Raw genomic sequence first — 26635 nt, forward strand, 5'->3', positions numbered from 1 at the left:
GGGGCAGACTGTGAGACAGACAGGGTACTGGGGGCAGACTGTGAGACAGACAGGGTACTGGGGGTAGACAGTGAGACAGACAGGGTACTGGGGGTAGACAGTGAGACAGACAGGGTACTGGGGGTAGACCGTGAGAGACAGACAGGGTACTGGGGGTAGACCGTGAGAGACAGACAGGGTACTGGGGGTAGACTGTGAGACAGACAGGGTACTGGGGTTAGACAGTGAGACAGACAGGGTACTGGGGGTAGACTGTGAGACAGACAGGGTACTGGGGGTAGACTGTGAGACAGACAGGGTACTGGGGGCAGACTGTGAGGCAGACAGGGTACTGGGGGTAGACAGTGAGACAGACAGGGTACTGGGGGTAGACTGTGAGACAGACAGGGTACTGGGGGCAGACTGTGAGACAGACAGGGTACTGGGGGTAGACTGTGAGACAGACAGGGTACTGGGGGTAGACAGTGAGACAGACAGGGTACTGGGGGCAGACTGTGAGACAGACAGGGTACTGGGGGCAGACTGTGAGACAGACAGGGTACTGGGGGTAGACAGTGAGACAGACAGGGTACTGGGGGTAGACTGTGAAACAGAGACAGACCATGAGACTGTGACAGTCAGGGTACTGGCCATGAGACCATAGCAAGACCGGGTAATGTATTATGTACAGACAGCATGATGATGTATGTACTGTACCTGCTCCTCAGTCTTCTACACTACTAAAGGCAGCATGAGAACGAAGCAGGCGACAGGTGATGTTGTCTTTGCGCTCCCTGGCCTCATGCAGTGCAATCTGGGAGTTGTAGTCTCTGCACAGCAGAGGCACCAGAGGCCCAAGTCTGTTGTCTGTGCTGTGAAGAACTACAACTCTCGCCATGCACTGGGGCTGCCGACTGGGGAAAGGCTAGGAGGACAGCGCCGCAACGGTGGAGCCTGTTATTGGATGCAGCCTGACTGAGCCCAGATGATTGATGTCATCTAACTCGTCCGCGGCGGCGGAGGCTCATCAGCTCAGACAGGCGGCGCGGCGTCTATGTGCAGCACCCGCCCGCTCGCTCACCCCGCAACACACACTGACCGTTCCACTCCTGAGTCCGCACCATGTTTCCTGTCAGGCAAATTAGGTGGCCGCGGCCCGCGAGGCCCTTCTGAGGGCGAGGCCTAAGGCAATCGCCTAATTTGCCTAATTAAAGAGCCGCCTCTGCATACACATTAGCGGGGTGAAAGAAGTATTCATGTGATCACAGCTCAGGAGAACATACCGGCCTTGGGGATCAAGATAAGAAGATTTTATACATATGGCAGAGGAACACTTGAGGAAGATAGCCACCCTAGCTTTTCCATGAGGGTCAGAGGCTACATAGGCAGTGGGGAAGTATCTAGATGCAAATTTGAATGAGCCCTCTGTCTTGAAAGGTGTCTTCTGAACCATGATCACGTCTGTGTTAGAGGACCTGAACTCTTTCAGTGCTAGCCAACGTTTATGAATGGAATTCAGGCCCCTAACATTACATGAACAGACTAACAGCCATAGCTAAGCAATGTGGACAAAGCATGCCTTACATTAATAAAACACGAATTCTGTATATAAAATGATTTAGAGAATGTATAGCATATAACTATATAGTTAAGCGAGTAAAATTGGAATTAGAGAATGGAAACACAACTGTGTTTCTTGAGCGGATCTAAAAGGGATCCAGTAAGCAATAATAGAATAGAAACAAAAATAGTCAAATAAAAGTGAACCTGTGAGACAAACGTGGCAACAGGATTAGATATAGGATCAAAAAGGATCCTTATGGAAAATAAAAAAAATAAAAAAAGTGTAAACTATGTAGATGAGAGGCCTGAGGGAGATGGGCTCCTCAGGAGGTCATGGTCAAAAATCGGAACCATGTTGAGGGACATGACAGCCCGCAAGACCTAACTCACTGGCCTCAGTCCAATCCAATCAGCAATCATGAGAGGCAAATAGGGAACTTTTCACCAGTAACTGTTCCAGGAATGGTGCCCTTGGAAGGGCACAGCAAAGATGGGAAGTCAGACTCTGAGCCCAGAGTCTCTAAACACAGAGGCGGGGATCAGGACTTCTGTGTGGATGTAAACCATGGGGGCAACTCAAAGGTCATTTTCAGGTGGGGCCTTTAAATGCTGCATTCCTTTGTGGGGTGAAGGAGTCTTTCCGGGATGTGTGGCGAACTGGGGTCCAGATCTTTCCCGGAGTTGAGAGAGTTCTGGCTGTCGGGACCTGTACTTGTAAGTCCTCTTCAGGAACAGGGGGCGGTCCCAGGTTTTTAATGAAAGATTCACATTCTTAAAGATCCCTCATGGAGTGTTGTGATCCATCCTTGGTTGCTGACAGGTGGAATGGGAAGCCCCAGCGATACGGGATCTGGTGGTGTTGTAGATGGGCTGTAACAAGGCGCAGGGTGCAACATTTAGCCAATGTAATGGGCGATAGACCGCTGAAGATTTTAATTTTTGCACCTTTAAACTCCGCTCTGAATCTGTTACGGGTGGCAATGGTTAAAGCTTCTTTACTTTCATAAAAATGGAAGCGGACAATGATGTCTCTAGGGTTGGCACCCTGAGGGGGTTTAGGAGCCAGTGATCTGTGTGCTCTGTGAAGGCGCCAATCTATATCAGGAATGTTGGGTGCCAGCAGTGGCGAAACTACCAGGGTCGCAACAGTCGCACTTGCGACTGGGCCCATGTGTTCTGCCACTGTGGAGGGGCCCCCAGACAAACATGAAAGACTTCCGGTCCGGCGCCTGATGTAATGACCGCAAGGATGGTGAGCTCTATCACCGCCAGTAATGACTTCTGGTACTTGTTCCAGTGACTGGCTCCCGGCGTGTGTGAGAAGTTTCAGGTCTCCCATGCTACGATTACCCTGTATAGCAGTATTTCTCCCTCTTCCTGCCTCACATACCGACTAAAACCCCCTTCCCCCTCCGCCTCGGCTTGGCTGTCACAGACAGAAGGAGGGGGAGGGGGGGGGGAGAAAGCACACAGCACTCAACGGGACGGGACATGCTGATAAGGTTCGTACTGACTCTGAATGCTCGGTACTTGCAGGGAAGGAAGGAGGGGGGAGAGCTAGTTGTGAAAGGAGGATGCTTGCTGGGTGCATTGTGAAGTTTGCACTAGATGGTTACAGTGCAATGTGCAGTATGCAATGGATGGGTACTGCTGTGCAACAAGCAGCATGCACTGGATGTGTGCTGTGTGACAGGCAGTGCACTTTGGATCAGTGCAGTGTGCAGTGAGTGGTATATTGCAATATGTAGTGAGCACTGAATGTGCGATGTGCACTGTGCACTCGATGGGTGCCATGTAATGTGCAGTGCACACTGGATTTGTGCAGTGGATATGCCATGTGCACTGAATGGGTGCACTGCGCACTAGTGGGGCAATGTGCAGTGTGCTTGGATTTGTTCAAGTTGTGAGAAGCATACTTGCAGTGATTTGGGGGGATAAGATGATGCTGTATGTGCAAGGGGGCACTTTTGGAGCAGACAGAACTTGTGCTAGAAGGGGGGGTTCAATAAATAATATGACCCCCCCCCCCCCAGCACCAGTTCTCTCTGCTCCTAAAACGCCCCCTTGCACATACAGCATTCTCTTATCCCCCCCCCCCAAATCACTGTAAGTATCCTTTTCTGACAACTTTTTCCCTCCCCCCATCAAAGAGAGGCTGTCTGCTATTGAGATGATCATAGTTTCTGGGATTCCGGGCACCTCGCTAGAGATTTGGGGTAATCACTCCAGGACTCAAGGCCAGTTCACACCACGAATCACAAAGGAACGCACTCTGCATTTTTAAGCGATACACATGCCTTCCAGGTGCTGTGCGATTTCAGCCTTTTCATTTGAATAGGCTAAAATTGTGTTGGTCTGCACCAAGAGCTGTGCATGTGCTACTTTACAAAACGCACTGCAACTGGATTGCATGGTACTGCTGGTCATACAATCTGGTGCAGGCAAACACTGCATTTGCAACCGGCATTTGGGGAGTCATTAAGTTGACAACCACTGCAGATCGCTTTGGCAGTGCATTTTGAAGTGTGGGAAACACACCCAAAACGCATGTTTCCCTCAAGGCATTCTGGTGTGAATAGACCCTTAGTCCAGACACACAGGATTTCATTTGTATCTCAGGAAGGTCACACCAAAACCGGGACAGTTTAGAAGTATGGATTTGTATTAGAAGTAGAGAGGATTTGTGTTTTGGGGGGTTTGTACTGGAAAGGGGGATTTGAGTAGTAGGATTTGTGACAGAACTGAGGAGAATACTTATGCTGGCATGGAGGGAAAGAATTTTAATGCTGGGGGAGTTTGACCCAGGATGGTGGGAAAGGGTTGTACTGGAAGGGAGGACCTGGGGGACAGGATCTGTGCTAGAAATTGCGAGAGGATTTTTGCAGAGAGGGTGATTGGGTGGGGGTGGATTTGTAGAGACGTCCTACACGTTGCACCCCATCACAAATACAGGTGTAATGTGAAAGAGGTTAGAATGTGAAGTGAGGGTGGGTTGCATTGTGGAGGGAAGAGGGGTGGCAGGGCTTTAAAAATCAAAATGCACCTTCGCCTGTGTAGCCAAAAATTCTTGCATTGGCTCAGCTGGTACTGATAACCGCTGCCCAACTTGCACTTGCGACCCTGGTGTTCTGCCACAGTGGGGGTGGGCCCAAGATGGCAGGAAAGGGGCCACTGTGGGACCGTAATAAAGGGCCCTGGGACGAGAGGTGGGGGGGGCCCTTCACGATTTCTTGCATCGGGGCCCTGAAGGTTGTAGTTACGCCTCTGGGTGCCAGGGTAATGAAGAGAGCAAGGAGGTAAGGTCTGATTTATTTGTCTGTGACGGATTCAGGGATGCCGCGGATCCCTAGATTCTGTCAGCGTTCCCCGTTCTCAAGATCTTCCTGATGCATTTGCAATTGTGACACTGCATTTTTAAGGTTGGCATTTTCATCTTCCAGTACGTGAACACAGGGCCGGACTGGGAATAAAAACCAGCCCTGGAAAAAAATGTCATACCAGCCCCACAGCATTATTATACCAGTCCAACAGCATAACGTCACTATTTTCTTGTTCATTAAAGGGAAAACCATACATTTTAAAGCACATTTGATGAAGAGTGTATTATATATAGATATGAAATCACATAGGATATATATATATATATATATATATATATATATATATGCAAATTCCAGTTAAAAGTGGTAGGTGGTCAATCATCAAGGGGGACCCCAGGAACTCAGAACATGAGGGGGGCATTTTCCACAGAAAGAATACACTAAGGTAAGGGGGGGTGGGTTACTAATATAAGGGGGAAACCCTTTATATCATTGCCCCCTTACATTATCTTATTCACTTCCCCCTTATATCAGTGATCCCCCACCTCCCGACTGGCCTGGCGGCGCTTTCACTGACCTCCTCTCAGGTGCACTGTGCAGGGCTCAGTCAGGTGGCTCCAGCTTGGTGGCTCTGGTTTTATCCTATAGTCTCCTCTCCATAGTCCACACAAGTCTGACTTCTCAAATGACCCCCATCTCGGCAGCGCTCCCACTCTTAACTCCTCTCCAGACTCCCTCAGAGACTGCAGACATGATACAGGAGATGGTCAGAGACTGCAGACTTGAGGCAAGAGCTCAGCCTCACCAGTGCCCATCAAATACAGCCTCACTGTCCCCATCAATGCAGCCTCACTGTCCCCATCAATGCAGCCTCACTGTGCCCACCAAATGCAGCTTTACTCTGCCCGTGAATGCAGCCTCACTGTGCCCACCATTGCTGCCTCACTGTGCCCATCAATGCAGCCTCACTGTGCCCATCAATGCAGCCTCACTGTGCCCATCAATGCAGCCTCACTGTGTCCATCAATGCAGCCTCACTGTTCCCATCAATGCAGCCTCACTGTTCCCATCAATGCAGCCTCACTGTGCCCATCAATGCAGCCTCACTGTGCCCATCAATGCAGCCTCACTGCGCCCATCAATTCAGCCTCACTGTGCCCATCAAAAGCAGCTTTACTGTGCTGTGAATGCAGTCTCACTGAGCCTATGAATGCAGCCTCACTGTGCCCATCATTGCAGCCCCTCCTGTGCCCCATGTCCCATGGCTCGGTACGGTACCTTGCATGCCAGCAGGATATCAATGACGGGCAGCAGCAGGCAGAGTCTGTTCTCGTTTTGGATGGGGATGGTGCTCCTTCCAGAGGATCTGTTTGCTGTGAGATGGAGTGGTCCCTGGCCACCTGCACCTTCACGCGTCCTCATTTTCCGGCCTCAATTAGCCTATCCTCTGGTCCTGGGGAAGTGGAAAGCACTGGGTGGAACCTGGAGAGAAGGGGGAGCAGACAGTACTGGCGGGGTTGGAGAACACATGTGTGGGGGCAAAGAGAAGGGGGAGTGGAGATCACAGGGGTGGGGAGCGGAGAGTGCTGGGGGAACTTGAGAGCAATGGCGGGGCCAAAAAGAACAGGGGTGGAGAGCACGGTAGGCTGAGAGCACTGGGGGGGGCTAAGAGTGTGGGGAAGTGAAGAGCACTGGGGGGCAGAAAAACAGGGGTGGAGAGCATGGGGGCTGGAGAGTACTGGGGGGGTACAAAGAGCAGGGGGGGTGCTTGAGAGCACCAGTGGGGGCCAGAAATAACAGGGGTGGAAAGCACGGGGGACTGGAGAGCACTATGGGGGGTGGAGAGCACTGGCAGGGTTGGAGAGCACATGGGTGGGGGCAAAATGCAGAGGGGAGTGGAGAGTACAGGGATGGGGAGTGGAGAGTGCTGGGGGGAGCCAAAAAGAACAGGGGTGGAGAGCACGGAGGGGTAGAGAGCACTGGGGGTCTGGAGAGCGATGGGTGGAGCTTGAGAGCACCAGGGGGCCAGAAAGAACAGGGTCGGGGAGAATGGGAGGCTGGAGAGCACTGGGATGGGGCTGGAGAGTGATGGGGAGAGCTGGAGAGCACTGAGGGGTGAGAAAGAACAGGGGGGAGAGCACTGGGGGGAGTGGAAAGCACTGGGGGGGGGAAACGGGGTGGAGAGCACTGGGGGGAGAGCACTGGGGGTGAAAGAACAGGGGGGAGAGCACAGGGAGGGGAGAGAACTGGGGGGAAGAACAGGGGGGCAGAGCACTGGGGGGAGTGGAGAGCACTGGGGGGAAAATACAGGGGGGCAGAGCATTGGGGTGAGTGGAGAGCACTGGAGGGAAGAACAGGGGGGCAGAGCACTGGGGGGAGTGGAGAGCACTGGGGGAAGAACAGGTGGAAAGAGCACTGGGAGAGGGGAGAGCACTGGGGGGGGGACAGGGGGAGAGCACTGGGGGGAGTGGAGAGCACTGGGGGGGGGGAGAAAGAACAGGGGGAGAGCACTGGGGGGAGTGGAGAGCACTGGAGGGGAAAGAACGGGGGGAGAGCACTGGGATGGTGGCTAGAGAAGGATGGGGAGAGCTGGAGAGTAGGGGGGTGGCAGAAATAACAGGGGGGAGAAAACTGTGGGGGGGCTGGAGAGTGTGGTGGGGGAGGAGAACACAAGGAGAACAAATAAGTTGGATAGGAGAACCGGCGGGGGGCGTCATATAGAGGAAATTAGCTTTCTATTCCTCCATGCAGCCGCTGAATGCTCGATTCCCTTCATCTCACTCCTGCAAGTGGCTGCATCTAGGAATATAGAAAGCTCTTTTCCTCTATATGCCCCCCCCCCCCCGCCGATTCTCCTATCCAGGCACACAGGGTGGGCTGGATCACACTGAGCTGGCTGGGTCTGTGTTCGGCGGCTGCTCTGCAACACAGTCCCGCCCCCCCAGACCGGCTTGTGTGATAGGCGGAGTGTTGGCGAAAGGTGTCAATCTCGCCGATGGAAGTGGCGACATTGATTTCCTTCTCTAGTTCCGTCGTACCTGAAGTCACGTTCAAAATGAACGGACTTTAGTCCGTGTGTGGGCAAGTCCGTTCATTTGGAAAGTCCAGCGGACTAGCACACAGACGAGCAGATTGTCCGCTAGAAAGCCGAGTCGGTTCTTCTTTCTGAGTCTGCCGGACTTTTGGGAAGAAAAAGTCCACTGGAGCCTACACACGGTCGAATTGTCCAGCGGACTCTGGTCCACCGGACTAAGTCCGCCGGATAGTCCTATCGTGTGTACATGGCATAACTGTTTGTTCCCCCCCCCCCCAAATACTTACCTGAGTCCTACATTAATCCAGTACTGTGTCCATCTGCAGCAGCACTGGTCTCTCTGTCTGCTATCACAAGACAGATTGACAGCAATGGGAGATTGACAGCAATGGCTTCTACTGCTGTCAATCAAATCCAGTGAGGAGGGATAGGGGGTGTGGTCGAATCATGCTGTATGTATCTATGAATGAAACAGCCCAGCCCAGGAGCCTGCCTGTCCTCCAATGGTCAAGACTTGTGCTAAAACGTTCCCTTGAGGCGGCTTGCTATGGGGGCATACTCAGGACGGAGGGAGTGGACAGTGCCGGCGGGGGGACTCCAGCAGAGGAGGGCCAATATCCTTGCGCAGGTAAGTATAAACCTCTCTTTTCATCTGGGTAAAAAAAAGATACACTTTAATATAATTTTAAATATTATTTGGTAGTGTGACATTGGCCTGCCTCATCCTGTCTCCTGTGACTTTCTAGTGGACCTTAATGGACGGCCTTAGTGTAAGATGGTGCAGTAGATGGGATAGGCAGGCATGTCATAGGCCCCTTTCACACTGGGGTGCTTTGCAGGTGCTACAGTGCTAAAAATAGCGCCCTGAAACAGCCGCTGCTGTCTCTCTCTTTCACACTGGTGCGGTGCGCTTGCAGGACGGTCAAAAAAGTCCTGCAAGCCGCATTTTTGGAGCGCTGTAGGAGCCGTGTATTTACCGCTCCTAAAGTGCCCCTTCCAATAAAAAACAATGGGGCAGCGCTGCAAACCTGCCTGCAAAGCTAAATATAGCACTGCTTTACCGCCAGCGCCCACAATGCCCCAGTGTGAAAGTAGCCTTAAAGTTACCAGAAAGTGTTGACATTTGCATATTACCACATGTAAATATTCATGTACTGGGGTACTCTAGAAGACATCATAAGACATGTGTAAGCACTGCTAGTTGCCTGCATTTTTGTGCTACAGCCTATTTAGTATTATAGTGCTACTGACAGGTTTGCTGTATTTTTGGCTCAATTTAATTAGGTCACTGGTAAACAAGCTTTGTTATATATTAATATCACATTATTAATGTCCAGCAGTGACTTTAATTGCTCTTGCAGCAGAGGTTTGGTCTGGGTATCATCTTTGTTTTAAAAATGAGGTAGTCTGCAGTCTTACGATATAATGTAAAAAATGAATTGCACTTGACTGAAAATTTATCTTGTAAAACCAGTAGACAAAATATGTGGAGAATACTTTTAAGGAATGTTTAAACAGACTTTACATGACAATTATATTTCTTTCCTTTCAGCTTCATCATCCTTCTCAGGGTTTTCGTTTTGGAACAGTGTGGGAAAGCAGCGCAGAGCAATACATTAAAAAAAGTTTTCCAGAAATGCACGGCTACATGCGAAGGTTCAGCGTTCCATCCACTTCAGATGGAGTCCAAATGTTAAAGTGAGGAGGCATTTCAATGACAGGGTGGGCACAACTGTTAGACAATATAATATAATGTGGGGGTATCCATGTTTAACTAACTAAATGCTAAAAGTATCAGGGACTTCGCTAATGATCTGTACCAATGTTACAGTATCTCACAAATGTTAGTACCCCCCTCACATTTTTTGTAAATATTTTATTATATCTTTACATGTGACAACACTGAAGAAATGACACTTTGCTGCAATGTAATGTAGTGAGCGTACAGCTTGTATAACAGTGTAAATTTGCTGTCCCCTCAAAATAACTCAACATAAAGCCATTGATGTCTAAACTGCTGGCAACAAGAGTGAGTACACCCCTAAGTGAAAATGTCCAAATTGGGCCCAAATAGCCATCTTTCCTCCTTGGTGTCATGTGAATTGTTAGGCCGCGTACACACGCGCGGACTGTTTGCCCAACCTTGTTCGTCAAACAGTTTCGGCAAACAGTCCGCTCAAGATTTGCATGAGCGGACTTGCCCACACACGAGCGGACTGTTTCAGCGAACTGTTTGCCAAACAGTTCGCTCAACTTTTGAAATGAACGGACTCGCCCACGTAAGGAGGAGGCAAATCCGCCCATTTCGAGCGCGTGTACAGGTAGGCGGGGCCCGCGAAGGAGACGTCGCGGGCTCCGCCGCCTGGAATGGGCTTAAAGGGGAACCCCAACGCCGAAAAAAAATCGGCGTGGGGGTTCCCCCAAAGTCCACACCAGACCCTTGTCCGAGCACGCTACCCGGCCGGCCAGGAAAGGGGGGCGAGCGAGCGTGCCCCCCCTCCTGAGCCGTACCAGGCCGCGTGCCCTCAACATGGGGGGGTGCCTTGGGGAAGGGGGGGCCGCGCGGCCCCCCCACCCCAAAGCCCCTTGTCCCCATGTTGATGAGGACAAGGGCCTCTTCCCGACAACCCTGGCCGTTGGTTGTCGGGGTCTGCGGGCGGGGGGCTTATCGGAATCCGGGAGCCCCCTTTAAGAAGGGGGCCCCCGGATACTGGCCCCCCACCCTATGTGAATGAGTATGGGGTACAATGTACCCCTACCCATTCACCTGTGAAATAAAGTACAAAAAAAAACACAACACAGGGAAAAAATATTTTATTGCACAGCTCCGGGGGTCTTCCGTCTTCGGGGGGTCTTCTCGCCGGACTCCTCCGCTATCTGTGTGTAGCTCTTTTACTAGCGGAGGAGTCCGGCTTTCTTCCTCCCCGCCGCCGGCCTCTTCTCCCGACTTCGGGGGTCTTGTCCCCCTCTTCGGTTCTTCTGCCGGGCCACCGCGCCTTCTTGTAGCTCTTTTGCAGGCGGTGGCCCGGTCTTCTGTCGCCGCTGCCTTCCGTTCTTCTGTCGCCGCCTTCGGTTCTTCTGCCGGGCCACCGCGCCTTCTTGTAGCTCTTTTACAGGCGGTGGCCCGGTCTTCTGTCGCCGCCGCCGCCGCCGCCGCCGCCGCCTTCCGTTCTTGTTCTTCTTCTTGTTCTTGTTCTTCTTCTCCTGGAGATGTTGACTCGACGAGCTCTCCGGCCGGAATGCCAGGGACACGCTCCGCTGCCACTTATATAGTGACAATGGGGCGGTGTCACATGGTATATGTCACATGAGTTGGTCACATGGTGACCCCGCCCCCTTACGATGTCATAGTCCCCATGTGACATCAACCCATGTGACCAACCCATGTGACATATACCATGTGACACCGCCCCATTGTCACTATATAAGTGACCGCACAGCGCGGCTCTGGCATTCCGGCCGGAGAGCTCGTCGAGTCAACATCTCCAGGAGAAGAAGAAGAAGAACAAGAACAAGAACAAGAACGGAAGGCGGCGGCGACGACGACAGCGGCGACAGAAGACCGGGCCACCGCCTGTAAAAGAGCTACAAGAAGGCGCGGTGGCCCGGCAGAAGAACCGAAGGCGGCGACAGAAGAACGGAAGGCAGCGGCGACAGAAGACCGGGCCACCGCCTGCAAAAGAGCTACAAGAAGGCGCGGTGGCCCGGCAGAAGAACCGAAGAGGGGGACAAGACCCCCGAAGTCGGGAGAAGAGGCCGGCGGCGGGGAGGAAGAAAGCCGGACTCCTCCGCTAGTAAAAGAGCTACACACAGATAGCGGAGGAGTCCGGCGAGAAGACCCCCCGAAGACGGAAGACCCCCGGAGCTGTGCAATAAAATATTTTTTCCCTGTGTTGTGTTTTTTTTTTGTACTTTATTTCACAGGTGAATGGGTAGGGGTACATTGTACCCCATACTCATTCACATAGGGTGGGGGGCCGGTATCCGGGGGTCCCCTTCTTAAAGGGGGCTCCCGGATTCCGATAAGCCCCCCGCCCGCAGACCCCGACAACCAACGGCCAGGGTTGTCGGGAAGAGGCCCTTGTCCTCATCAACATGGGGACAAGGTGCTTTGGGGTGGGGGGGCCGCGCGGCCCCCCCTTCCCCAAGGCACCCCCCCATGTTGAGGGCACGCGGCCTGGTACGGCTCAGGAGGGGGGGCGCGCTCGCTCGCCCCCCTTTCCTGGCCGGCCGGGTAGCGTGCTCGGACAAGGGTCTGGTGTGGACTTTGGGGGAACCCCCACGCCGATTTTTTTCGGCGTTGGGGTTCCCCTTTAAGCCCATTCCAGGCGGCGGAGCCCGCGACGTCTCCTTCGCGGGCCCCGCCTACCTGTACACGCGCTCGAAATGGGCGGACTTTCCGAGCGGGAACAGTTTGCTCATTTCGAAAGTAGCCTACACACGGGCGGACTGTTCGCTCAAACACAGTTTCAGCGGACAGTTTTTCGGAATTTCCGAAAGACTTTGTCCGTCCAACTGTCCGCTGAAACTGTCCGCTGAAAGCCCACACACGGGCGGACTGTCCGCCCAAACACTGTTCAGCGGACAAGGTTGGGCGAACAGTCCGCCCGTGTGTACGCGGCCTTAGTGTTACAAGGTCTCAGGTGTAAATGGGGAGCAAGTGTGTTTAATTTGGTGTTATCGCTCTTACTCTCTCATACTGGTCACTGGAAGTTCAACATGGAACCTCATAGTAAAGAACTCTCTGAGGATCTGAAAAAAAAAAATGTTGCTTACATATAAAGGCTATAAGAAGATTGCCAAGACCCTGAAACTGAGCTGCAGCATGGTGGCCAAGACCATACAGTGGTTTAACAGGACAGATTCCACTCAGAACAGTCCTCGCCATGGTCAACAAAGAAGTTGAGTGCATCTGCTCAGCGTCCTATTTAGAGGTTGTCTTTGGAAAATAGTCATATGAGTGCTGCCAGCATCGCTGCAGAGGTTGAAAGGGTGGAGGGTCAGCATGTTAGTGCTCAGACCATATGCTGCACACTGCATCAAATTGGTCTACACGGCTGTCGTCCCAGAAGGAAGTCTCTTCTATAGATGATACACAAGAAAGCCCGCAAACAGTTTGCTGAAGACAAGCAGACTAAGGACATGGATTACTGAAACCATGTCCTGTGGTCTGATGAGACCAAGATAAACATATTTGGTTCAGATGGTGTCAGGCGTATGGGGCAGCAACCAGGTGAGGAGTACAAAAGACAAGTGGGTCTTGCCTACAGTCAAGCATGGTGGTGGGAGTGTCATGGTCTAGAGCTGCATGAGTACTGCCAGCACTGGGGAGCTACAGTTCATTGAGGGAACCATGAATGCCAACATGCACTGTGGCATACTGAAGCAGAGCATGATCCCCTCCCTCCGGAAACTGGGCCGCAGGGCAGTATTCCAACATGATAACAACCCATACACACCTCCAAGATGACCACTGCCTTGCTAAAGAAGCTGAAGGTAAAGGTGATGAGCTGGCCAAGCATGTCTCCAGACCTAAACCCTATTGAGCATCTGTGGGGCATCCTCAAATGGAAGGTAGCAGAGCGCAAGGTCTCTAACATCCACCAGCTCCATGATGTCATCATGGAGGAGTGGAAGAGGACTCCAGTGGCAACCTGTGAAGCTCTGGTGAACCCCATGCCCAGGAGGGTTAAGACAGTGCTGGAAAACATTGGTTGCAACACAAACTATTGACACTTTGGGCCCAATTTGGACAATTTCACTAATGCCCCATACACACGGTCAGAAATGCTGATGGAAAAAGTCCGATTGGATTATGTTGTCGGAAAATCCGATCGTGTGTGGGCTCAATGAGACTTTTTCTGTCGGAATTTCCAAACGGAAAACGTTTGAGAGCTGGATTTAAAATTTTCTGACAACAAAATCTGATTGGACTTTTTCCGATCATGTGTACAGAATTCTGACGCACAAAGTGCCACGCATGCTGAGAAAAAAAATTGTAGGGTGGCACAGTGGTGTAGTGGTTAGCACACTCACCTAGCAGTAAGAAGTGTCACTGGTTCAAATCCCAACCACGACACTACCTGCCTGGAGTTTGCATGTTGTCCCTGTGCCTGTGTTGGTTTCCTCCAGGTACTCCGGTTTCCTCCCACACTCCAAAGACATGCAGGTAGGTTAATTGGCTTCTGTCCAAAATGGGCCCTAGTATATGAATGGGGACCTTGGATTGTGTGCAATATACAGGGATAGGGACAGTTGTAGACACTCCCTCAGGATGGACTGGTGTCTTTATTCAACCTTACTATGAAACTACGTAGCTATTGGCTACTGGCATCTACATAGTCCCATCATATATTACGAACGTCACCTCATTCCGAACGATTGGATTTTCCGACAACTTTGTGAGACCGTGTGTATTCAAGACTAGTTTTGGCCAAAATCTGTGGGAAAAAAATCAGACTGATTTTGTGGTCGGAATGTCCGACCGTGTGTATGGGGCATCAAGGGTGTGCTCACTTTTGTTGCCAGCAGTTTAGACATTAACGGCTGTGTGTTGAGTTATTTTGAGGGGACAGCAAATTTACACTGTTATACAAGCTGTACACTCACTACTTTACATTGTAGTAAAGTGTCATTTCTTCAGTGTTGTCACATAAAATATTTTAAAAAACGTGAGGGGTGTACTACTTTTGTGTGATACTGTATGTAATAATCTCCAAATGAAGCACTTACTTTCCTTTAACTTTACTCTTACTTTCTCCAAATCGAGCATTTAGCATTCAATTTATAAACTCATTATGTTTTGCATACATTAACCTCAAAATCATACAGAATGAGAATTTGAGATCTAAGCTACACTCAGTGACAAGAAATATAGAAACCCTCTGCCCATGCAGCAGGACTGTGCCCAAACTTACTGTTGTAGAGAAGAACTATATAAATATAAAATAGACATCAGTTACATTTCTACATGTGCTTTGTATGTGAATTGATTAGCCAGAATAGTGTAACCAGACTACCAAACAGGAAGACGTGTTTAGTCAAGGTCGTACATTTTTAGAGTCTTTAAAAGTTGGCAGGTTTTTATGTGTATAATGAATAGACCATAACAAAAAAAAAACGTCTCAAAAAACATCTTCTGTTTAGCAAGCAGATGCGTGATAAATTTACATGAGAGACGTGGATTAGGCAGGCCATAACAGCCAATCACCAGGCCATAGCACAACAAGTAATATAAGAAACAGGACACTAATATCAAAATGCAAAATTCACCAGTCTTGGCTCTATGTGGAATAACAGCAGATGACTTCACAGGGTACATGGCCTATCTATGGTAAACCAAACAAAGCATATGAGGCAGGTTAAATAACATTAATTTCACTGCCAATGACTGAATCACCCTTATTGTAACATAAGGGTGTAATCAATTACAGCATCTATAGAAAGGAGTATTCACCCAGTCATCAACCTTGGCCAGTTGCATGAATTGTGTTCTTGATAAGCCAAACATGAACCAACACAGTATATAAAATGTGTGATACTGCGCTGTCCCAAAAAGTGTATTGAAGTGATTAAAAAAAATACAAAAATAAAGAACAAATATAATATATCTGCTGCAACGAAAATATGTAAGATACACACACTAAACAAAGCAATGGAAAAAATTCTTAGCTGCGCTGAAAAAAATAACAAATATGTGATAACAACTGATCATGCTAAAAACATTAAATATGAGTGAATCATTCAATATAACTAATATAGTGATATGGTGATGGTAAGAGCTTACAATCTAAAAGGGATGAATAAGTGATACAAAAGCGGGGACCAATCTCCTGGTTCTATATAGAAACCCTGGCTGGGGAAAGAGCCACAAGCTGTTGGAGATCTCCCTAAAAAGAGATCCTTGAGTCTGGTAAGCGGCAGTGTTATCGGTGGTGGAGGACTTTTTCTATCATATCCTGTCACTGCTTCTTGGGTGCTACATCATTAGTAAATAGAGCGCTAAGGAGTCTCCCTTATTAGTCGCATCTGGTGGAAAATTTAATTTGGACTATTTTGGACTTCACCATTCAGTTTTTCTTTTTAGGTTACATCACTATATTAGTTATATTGAATGATTCATTCATATTTTTTTTATTTTATTTTTTTTAGCATGATCAGTTGTTATCACATATTTGTTATTTTTTTTCAGCGCACTTAAGAATTTTTTCCATGAACCAACACAGGCCATAAAATAGAAACCCCTTTTTAGTACTAAGAAAATGTAGGCAATATTTTAAACAAAAGGCATGGCACTGTGCAGATACCCATGTAAAATCAGCTATGACAGGTATTGGGAATTACATATTCTAAAACAACAGGTTAAAAATGAGCTTTTGTAAGTGTCTATCTATTCTTAAGTAGTCATAATGGTGCAGCTTTACCTCTAATAGCTAGATATGTGTTTGTTCTGTTAACTACTTGTATTCTTTCCCTGTCAGAGTAGAAATGTCAGCCCACTGTCACACAGTAGGGCCCCATTGAAGTTGATCAGTCTCCTGTCTGAGATTAGGGCTGATATATCACACTCTGTTTAGACTGCTGGAGAAGAAATACTATCATGTAACCCAGCCATCAGTTTCTTTTTTTAAATCCCCCAAAAACTTTACTACAGCCCTATTTAATTTGGTCTCAAGTTCTGTGCATGGTCATTGGACAGAAAAACATGAGCTAGGTATAAGAGCAGGGAAACAGGATTTTAAGCAGCACAAATCCGAACTTTACTTTGAAAGTTAAAGAAAATCATGGAAACTTTGAGTTTAAAAATAGCTTGGAATAATAAACATTGTGATTTTGTTGCTTTTTTCTTAACAAAGTTAGGTTACATTATAAAAAGCACTTGCAGTTTTGAGGTTGACATTTAAGCTTCTGCAAAAAAGCTGAGCAACGGTGTTGATGCGTGAAATTTCTATTCATTTTGGTAAGATCAGTGAACAATAAATTCCAGCTGATTGCTATTAATTACTGCTCTTTGCAATACAAAGGGTCATATCACTTAAAACCGAATTTAAATTTTTGGCATACAATGGAGAGTGGAATAGAAATGGCGAGAGCTCGGTGCTTTCCTGGGTTTGTATGCCTACTGTTACTATAATGAGGAGGTACTGCTTTCCCTGTTGAAAGTCTGTTAATTTTAAATTATTGAGAATACAACCAGAGATTTTTGGATATAAAAAAGGTAGGAGGAACCACCCAAATCGCCAACATGAACAGAAAAACAGTGCCAGAAGTTATAGCAGGAGAATCTCCTTGGTGGGATATTCATAATATGGAAGTAAGGTTTTTTTTTTTTAAGAACAAATAGAAGCTGCCATTACTAAACTCTCCGGCCGCGTACACACGCGGGGACTGTTCGCTCAACTTTGTCCGTCAAACAGTTTCAGCGGACAGTCCGCTCAAAATTAGCATGGACGGACTTGGCCACACACGACGAACGAACAGTCCGCTGAAACCGTGCGCGATGACGTGAACGGCACGTACGACGGGACTAGAAAACGACGTCCTATACACTGCAATGCAAACTTCGGCGTGTAAATCCTTTCTGAGCATGCGCGGAACTTAGTTTGACGAACAAGCCTACACACGAGGGGACTGTTCGCTGAAACAAAGTTTCAGCGGACAGTTTTTCGGAATTTCCGAAAAACTTTGTTCAGCAGACTGTCCGCTGAAACTGTCCGCTGAAAGCCCACACACGAGCGGACTGTCCGCCGAAACACTGTTCAGCGGACAAAGTTGAGCGAACAGTCCCCGCGTGTGTACGCGGCCTCCCTTATTCATTCTAGAACCCTGGATGCCTTTCTGATGCTCTGACATCAATGCTGTCTGAGTCAATAACCCAGAAGTAGTACAGACATATGTAGTTTTAACACTCATTGTTAAGATGTTTGTTCCGGAACTGTGATTGGAATATACCAAACTCAGTATCAGCCAGGTATCTAGCATTTTAGAAAGGAGGACTGCAATGGCAGAGCCCATACCTGTCTCATTACATACTTTAAGACATTTAAGTCCAAAATACATTGTTTTTCACTGAAATATCACTATTGAATGGACTGACTTTTTTTTCTAGAACTCTTCATGCACCATAAATCCATTATGAACATGAAACACCATAGCAGTGTTAGATGATTGCCATTACGTACATATGTTGAAAAATTGAAGAAAGGTATTTTGGCTAAAAGAAAAATCATATACTACACTCATGTGTTTTAGACAAAAATTGGAAAATGTTAGTATCTGTGGCAGTGGATTCATTTAAGAATTTAAAAGCTTTTCATACACAAATGAGAGATATTAAAATGTAGAGACATTAAAGTAAAGCTATACTGTAGATAAAATGTATTTAGAAAAATAAACTGAATATCAGAATAAAAATGAAATTTGGTATTGTTATTTCAGAACAGATCCCCCGATCCTTAATGCTTTTATCATGGATAAAGCTTTGCTGGATTACGAGGTATCCATAGATTCAGACTGCAAACTGCTGACTGTGGGGAAACCCTTTGCAATAGAAGGTAATTCAGAGTGCAATTTTGGGTTCTCTTGACAAAAAGACAGCTAATTTTTATGGTTTTATTTTGGTTGTACTTAGGCTTCATTGTATATTTAAAGGATAAGTTCACCTTTCGTAACATCTTACATGTTACACCCATATTCAAGGTGTAATATGTTATGAAGGGACCAGCCCCCTTCACCCCGATCCGCAACTCTAACAGCTAGCAGGATCGTCTCCCCGCCACCCACCCTCCCGCCTAGCTGTCACAATTTGAACAAAAAAACTTTGTGGCTGTCGGCTTGTAGTTTTCAATGAACTACCACAGCACTGTGGAGCGCTGTGGTAGTATATTAAATCTTCCTGTCAGATTGTATCTGCTTACCCATATGATGTATCGGTACCCAGATTCACTGAAAGGTCTGCTGATCGCTGGTGCAATGCTTAAGTGAAACAAATAAATAAAATGCATATTTCTTGATCATACATCACGGGACACAGGAGCTTCATTACATAGTGGGTTATATAGGCACCTCCGGTGATTGGACACTGGTTAACTCCCCTATATAACCCCTCCCATATGGGAGGCAGCTCAGTTTTTTCGCCAGTGTCTATGGTGGTTGGTCACGTAAAACATGTGCTATGAAGAAAGCTCTGTGCAGGGGCCTAAGGGCTACAACAAACCGGATCCATATCTCGGGCCGATATTTTGACTCCCAAGATGATATGGTAACCGGGCCTCGTCATCCGAAGAAACAAGGTTTTGCCTGTAAGTCCTCTCCTATTGGAGGACTGGGCTCTGGGAAAACCAGACTTTGTGTACTATTTACATAGTGGCACGAAAGTTTCTGGCAGAGTCTTTTACAAGGTCCAGGTAGGAGGTTCTTCTGAGAAGGCACCCCAAAAAAACCTGAAGGTTGGCACAACTCTGCCCGCCGTGATGGGTGAAGGCTGGAATCTGTCTGTTTTCAGCAATTCCTGCGGTGAGGACAGGTAAGGGAAGTTAATCCTATATAAATTATATTATGGATTTCTTCATTGAGTAGTTGTATGTCTTAACTGGTTTCCACCACTAGAGGGAGTAAGAGCAGCCTGATGCATACTTACATGCCTTTCAGATACACGCTCAGTGAAGCCTGGTTCTCCCAGATGACTCATGTCCCCACTGCAATCTCTGCCACAATGAAGGTAATACAGGGGTCCCACGTAATCTGGGGGTCCCACGCAGCTCCGATGGCGATTCCCTTCCCCCCTGGATACCGGCGGTCCTCATGCACACGCGCCGAGCGCGCTCCCGTGCTGATGGAGGAGGGGGGAGTGTGGTTGCGAGCCGTGCACGGTGCTGTATTGCGCAGGCGCCAGGCGGCAGTTTTAAAAAGCCCAGAGCGTCAGGGGGCTGTAAGTGGAGACACAGGAGCTGTGGGCAGTAAGCATCCCAAGGGATTGGATCCAGGCAAACCTAAGACACCTACTCAGCATCAGGTTGTGCAGTTTAAGCATATATATTTATTGTGAGATTTTAAGCACAACAGTGATTGCACTTTGTACTAGTACCTCTGCTTTGTAGCTTAGGACTATGTCTCCTCATAAGAGGGTCTCAGGGGGAGGTAACAAGGGCACTGGTAAATCACCGCCTAGGTCTAGCGGTTCTAAAAATGCCTGTAGATTACCATCCCCCCCCCCCTGCAAGACTGGAGCCAGCCTCACAGGATGAGTCAGTGCCCCTGTCAGGTTTTGCAGCCTCTCCTAATATTTTAGCCCCGGTATACGTCACTGAGGACTCCCTTAGAGCTACATTGGAGGGTTTTGAAGGGAGAATCATGAATTTTATTTCAGCTTCCCTGAAAGATAGCAGGAAAAGGGGTAGATCCCCTCCCTCAGCTGAGATTCCTCTTTCAGATGACACTTCTGACAATGAGTAGAGATCCCTATCTTGGGACAGGGATCTTGAGCAGTCGGATGAATCAGAGGAAGAGGAGAGAGTCCCCTCCTCCCAGGCGCTCAGAAAACAGGTGCAGTATTATACTGAATTGGTGCGTACCACATTCAGAATGCCTGCTGCTGAGGTCGCTACGTCCTCTGTTTCTTCCCTGGGATTCAGGAAAATCCCACAGACTGCCTTTTCCTTTCCAATTCATCCGTTAATGGATAAATTGTTGTACGAGGATTGGGGACATCCCGATAAACTGTTTGCTCCTCCTAAAAGGTTTTCTATGCTTTATCCTCTGGAGGAAAGTTTCACCAAGAAATGGGGGGTCCCATCTCTCGATGCGGCTGTTTCTTGCGTGAATAGTAACCTGACCTGTCCTTTGGATAATGCTCAGGTATTTAAAGATCCAACTGATAAGAAGCTGGAAACATTATTAAAAGCCTCCTTTTCCATGACTGGCGCAGTAGTGCAACCTACAGTCGCAGCCGTGGGGTTGTGTCAGTTCCTCAAGGAACAGGTTAAGCAGATGCTTGGCCTCCTTCCCAGTGAGGAAGTGGAGAATTATGCAGAAATACCTCAAATTCTGTGTTTCATGATTGATGCGATTTTGGATTCTGTCCAACAAGCATCTCGTTTGTCTCTCCTGTTGGTACACATGCGAAGGGCCCTATGGCTAAAGAATTGGGCAGCTGAGCTATCATGCAAGAAGCATTTGATTGGGTTCCCATTTAAAGGGGAACGTTTGTTTGGCGAAGAATTAGACAAATTCGTCCAAAAAATTTCAGGGGGTAAATCTACTCTCCTTCCAGTCAAAAGGAGCAAACGTCCATCATTTAGGCGTTCTCTCTCTCCCGGAGCATCAAGCTCTAAGAAGTGGCGACGGCCTTCTCAACCCCCCCTCTACAGGAAAGGCTCAAGGCCGGGCCCAGGGGCAGAAGAAATCCTGGGGGCGAAAGCCTGCCAAACAGAGCCCAAAAGCTTACTTGTGAAGGGGCGCCCCCGCTCGGCCGAGTGGGGGGAAGGCTCCTGCAGTTTGCGGAAGCTTGGCGGGAAGAGATCCGGGACAAGTGGGTGGTCTCTTAGGTATCTCTGGGCTACAAGCTGGAGTTTCAGGAGATTCCACCTTCTCGCTTTCTAAGGTCAAGGATCCCCAGGGACCCAGTAAAGCAAAGACCGCTATTTATGGCCTTAGATCACTTACTATCCCAGGGGGTGATAGTAGAAGTGGACCCAAAAGAACAGGGTTCAGGGTTTTACTCGAATCTCTTCACCGTTCCGAAGCCAAATGGAAGTGTCAGACCGATCCTGGATCCGAAGGATCTGAACCGTTTTTTACGTATCCGGTCCTTCCGAATGCAGTCAATTCGCACTGTAGTCTACCTGCAAGGGGGAGAGTTTATGGCATCAATAGACATCAAGAATGCATATCTCCATGTGCCAATTTTTCCCACACACCAAAAGTATCTAAGGTTCTCGGTAGAGCGGCACCATTTTCAATTTGTGGCCTTGCCGTTCGGGCTCGCTACGGCCCCTCAAGTCTTCACAAAGATTCTGGACCCTCTCTTGGCAAACCTAAGAGCTCATGGCTTATCTAAACGATTTGCTTCTCATAGAGAAAACAGTAGCACTCCTGAACCACAGTGTTAACAGAACGCTAGAACACCTGGAACGCCTAGGTTGGATTATAAACCTAGAAAAGTCGTCCCTACAGCCTGCTACCAGGTTGGAATACCTGGGTATGGTTATCGACACCGCTCAGGGCAAGGTGTTTCTACCAAGGCCAAAAGCCTTGGCCATTGGGGATTTGGTGCGCCTAATTCTGGGCAGAAGATATTCCCCCATTCGGTTGTGCATGAGACTGTTAGGGAAAATGGTCGCCTCCTTCGAGGCCATTCCATTCGCCCAGTTCCACTCAAGTCCTCTGCAAAGATGCATCCTTGCGGCTTGGAACAGAAAGCCCCAGTCCTTGGATCTTCCTATGCGTCTATCCCCAGGGACACGCAAGAGTCTCGTCTGGTGGTTACAAACCGAGAATTTGCTGAAAGGCAAAACTTTTCTTCCTCTTCCATGGAAGATTATTACGACAGATGTCAGCCTGACAGGCTGGGGAGCAGTGTTGGAGGAGACATGCTCGCAGGGGAAATGGTCTGCGATCGAGAAGCTATTGCCCATAAATGTCTTGGAGATCCGGGCAGTTTATATGGCTCTCATAAACTGGTCTTTCAGACTATGGGGTCTCCCTGTTCGGGTTCAGTCCAACAATGCCACAGCAGTGGCCTATATCAATCACCAGGGCGGTACCAGGAGTCTGGTTGCGCAAAAAGAGGTGAATCGCATACTTGTCTGGGCAGAAAGGCATGTTCCATGCCTTTCTGCAGTCTTCATACCAGGAGTGGAAAATTGGCAGGCGGATTTTCTGAGCCACCAGCAGTTGTGCCCAGGAGAATGGGCTCTGCACCCCGACGTGTTTTAGAACATATGTCGTAGGTGGGGTACTCCAGACGTAGATCTGTTTGCGTCCAGGTTCAACAGAAAACTGGACAAATTTGTGTCAAGGACAAGAGATACACTCGCTCAGGGGTCGGATGCTCTGACAGTTCCCTGGGATCAGTACAATTTGATTTATGCATTCCCCCGGTGCCCGCTTCTGTCGCGGTTCCTGGGAAGAGTCAAGAGGGAGACAAAGTTGGTTCTTTTGGTAGCCCCGGCTTGGCCCAGGCGACCGTGGTACGCAGAGATCATGAAGTTGGCAGTAGGCAGGCTGTGGATCCTCCCTCGCTGGCCAGATCTGCTCTCACAGGGTCCAATTTACCATCCTGCTTTACACAGTTTGAATTTGACAGTTTGGCTGCTGAGACCCACATTCTGAGAGACCATGGGCTTTCGGGGCCAGTCCTTTCTACTCTGGTCAATGCCAGAAAGCCGGCCTCCAGGCTTATTTACTACAAAATCTGGAGGGCATATGTTTCCTGGTGTGAACTCAGGGAATGGCATCCTAGAATGTCATTAGCAGGATCTTGGCCTTCCTCCAGTCAGGCCTAGAAATGAATTTGGCCGTAAGCACTATCAAGGTGCAGATTTCGGCCTTGTCAGTGTTTTTTCAGAAGCCACTTGCATCACATTCCCTGGTGCGGTCTTTCATCCAGGGGGCTATGTGGATAAGGCCACCAGTCAAACCTTCGGTATGCCCATGGGATCTGAATTTGGTTCTCTTGGCTTTGCAGGGGCAACCTTTTGAACCTTTGCATCAGGCTTCGTTAGTTCTTTTGACTAAAAAATTGGTTTTCTTGGTAGCCATATCCACGGCTAGAAGAGTGCCAGAACTAGCAGCTCTCTCCAGTAAAGAGCCGTATCTAATTATTCATAAGGACCGGGTGGTAATGCGTCCCAACAGGTCCTTTCTGCCTAAGGTGGTTTCAGGATTCCATTTGAATCAAGATGTAATCCTACCATCCTTTTTGCCGGACCCACAGTCCGCAGAAGAAGAATCTTTGCACACTTTGGATGTGGTAAGGGCAATCAGTATCTATCTTCAGGCAACTGCTCAGATAAGGAAAACTGATTGCTTATTTATTTTGCCGGAAGGCCCTAGGAAGGGCCAGGCGGCATCAAAATCCACTCTCTCAAGGTGGATTAGACAGATTATTTCTCGGGCCTATAGTGTTAAAGGGATGATCCCTCCTTTTCAAGTGAAAGCGCACTCAACTAGGGCTGTAAGTGCTTCTTGGGCAGTGCATCACCAGGCCTCCTTGGCTCAGATCTGTAAGGCTGCAACTTGGTCATCAGTCCACACATTCACCAGATTCTATCAGGTGGATGTCAGAGGGCAAGAGGATATCGCCTTTGGGTGTAGTGTACTGCAGGCTGCAGTTTAGATCCTCTGGTCCATGGCGGTCTATAATTATGATCTGTGTCTCCCTCCCCTCAATCTGAGCATTGCTTTGGGACATCCCACTATGTAATGAAGCTCCTGTGTCCCTTGATGTATGATCAAGAAAATAGGATTTTTATATACAGCTTACCTGTAAAATCCTTTTCTTGAGCGTACATCACGGGACACAGGGCTCCCGCCCCTCTTGGGTTTTACGTGGTTTCCTATTGCTTTGCTACAAAACTGAGGTGCCTCCCATATGGGAGGGGGTTATATAGGGGAGGAATTCTCCTTAATTGGGGGTTAACCAGTGTCCAATCACCAGAGGTGCCTATATAACCCACTATGTTATGAAGCTCCTGTGTCCCATGATGTACTCTCAAGAAAAGGATTTTACAGGTAAGCTGTATATAAAAATCCTATTTTTTTTACCTACAAAAAAACTTGCATATATACATTTTTGATAAAACTTATCCTTTAACATCTCCCAACCCACCCACTACCTTCTAAGTCTTTTTGGGCTTGGCCATCCCTGCTTAACCTTTTCACACAACTAACTCCATCATTGGTGGGCATGGCCAAAGTTCCATCAATGGAGCCTGCAGACACACAAAGCAACTCTTTGGCTAGAATCACCTCTTTTACAAGTAGCATTTCCTTGTTTTAGTAATCAGGCTTTAATTATTGTGACATTGTATAAATAATCTTACATAAAATTACTGCTGAAAATATTGTGCCGCCAATACAGGGAAAATCTGCCTCTTTGCCTTTGCAACTTTTAAGCACAGGCTTACCGTGCCTCATGGTCTTATAGGTGGTTTGGTATAGACAACCTAATTATTGGTAAGCCTAAACTTCACTACTAACAGAGTAGGATGGGAGTCACCCATTAGATCTGGTAACCATGCCTAAAGAAGTAAAGTAAGTTGTCCATTTATCAATGTTTTCACCTAAGATTCACACATTTTTTTCACATAAGATTTAGTTTAACATTTTTTTTTAATCTTGGATGAAAGTTGTGTGACTTTTGGGTAAAAACATTGATAAATAGAACCTTACATGCATGTCTTTGAAAGCTTGCACATCAAATTATATTCAGTTAGCCACACAAAAAGTATTGGCTACATATTTACTGTCTTACTATTAGATCTAATCAGGAGCATAGTTAAGGGAAAGGGGATTGGGGGAACAAATATCCCCCTCATCCCCCCCAGAGGCATTCTCCTTTCTCTCCCAGGCAACTCCCACAGTAACAGCAGCAACTGTCCGTGAATCGGTCCCAACCCCAGCTACTACCCACGGAACTCACTGAGCCTTCTGAGAACCTAGTCTGGCTCTTTAGCTGGTATTACTATTAATTGAATACACATTGTACTATTACAAGCATTATAATACTATAATAGTCAGGTGTCAGGATACTGTCCACAGAGGGTGCTCACGAAGACATGGCAATCCTGTCAGTATGTAACATGGCTGCAGAAATGTGCTCTGCGGCATAACAGATACACAAGGACACGCACGGCTGTGCACGGCAATGCATGTTCTTAGCCTGGATTGGCTCCAAACCGCCTTTATAATTGAACGCGCTGCCCTATGCAATCACTGATTGATCTTCAGCTCTCCAGTATGTTTGTGCTGTGAAACTTCTGTGGATTCCTGTTACCTACTCAGCTTGTCCCTGGACCTGTCTTTTGCTGCTTTGACTCCGGCTTGCTTTATGGATCTGCTCTTGCTGCTCTTCTGTGTAGGACTCTGGCTATCCTCCTGACTATGCTTACCTACATCCACATCCGGTACCTGACTCATGCTTTGCCTTGACCTACTACTTACCATTGGCAACACCTGTCTGCAGCCACTGCCTCAGCGCCTCAGCTGAATACCTGGATGACTCTACAGCACTCCAGTGAGAACATCTTTGCAAACAGTTCCAACAGGCTACACATGTTTCTTTGAGCCTGACACCCCATGTTATGAGCTTCAGGGGTGCCTGGAGCTTACCTGCAAGGGAAGTCCTCTCACCACTGGCCTCCAACACCAGGTACATGATAGTATCAACCAGCCATCGTGTCAGAGGCTGAGACAGGTGCTTCTCCTTTGGAGGCTCTATGTCAGGGGTGTCCAAACTTTTTTCAAAGAGGGCCAGATTTGATGAAGTGAACATGTGCGAGTGCCGACCATTTTGCCTGACATTCTTTGAACCACTCATACACTGCCCAACAAGAATTCTCTTGCCTTTGTCGTGCTCGTTCCTGACACACAGACGAATGCTCTGCTCTTAGGGGTACCGTTAATTCTTAATGGTACCCCACACATTGGAAAACGTGGGGTGCTTTTGGTACAGTGCAATAAAAAAAAAAAGCTTGGGGACTTCTTTCCCTACATTTTTGTGGGTAGGGAAGCCCATTGA

The 26635-nt window shown here is 48.2% G+C and overlaps 1 protein-coding gene across 1 annotated transcript in view; it reads left to right on the forward strand.

Moving 5' to 3' along the window:
* GRIN3B (glutamate ionotropic receptor NMDA type subunit 3B) overlaps positions 1–26635 on the forward strand; it is a 244456-nt gene that overhangs the window by 163273 nt on the left and 54548 nt on the right. The window contains exons 4-5 of the mRNA XM_077475656.1: positions 9449–9594; positions 18334–18449. Coding sequence (XP_077331782.1) covers positions 9449–9594; positions 18334–18449 — 262 coding nt within the window. The remainder of the gene's footprint in view (positions 1–9448; positions 9595–18333; positions 18450–26635) is intronic.

This window comes from Lithobates pipiens, unplaced genomic scaffold, assembly GCF_037356315.1.
Source record: "Lithobates pipiens isolate NorthernLeopardFrog02 unplaced genomic scaffold, aLitPip1_a1.2 Scaffold_13, whole genome shotgun sequence".
In the NCBI taxonomy this organism is placed as follows: Eukaryota; Metazoa; Chordata; class Amphibia; order Anura; family Ranidae; genus Lithobates; species Lithobates pipiens.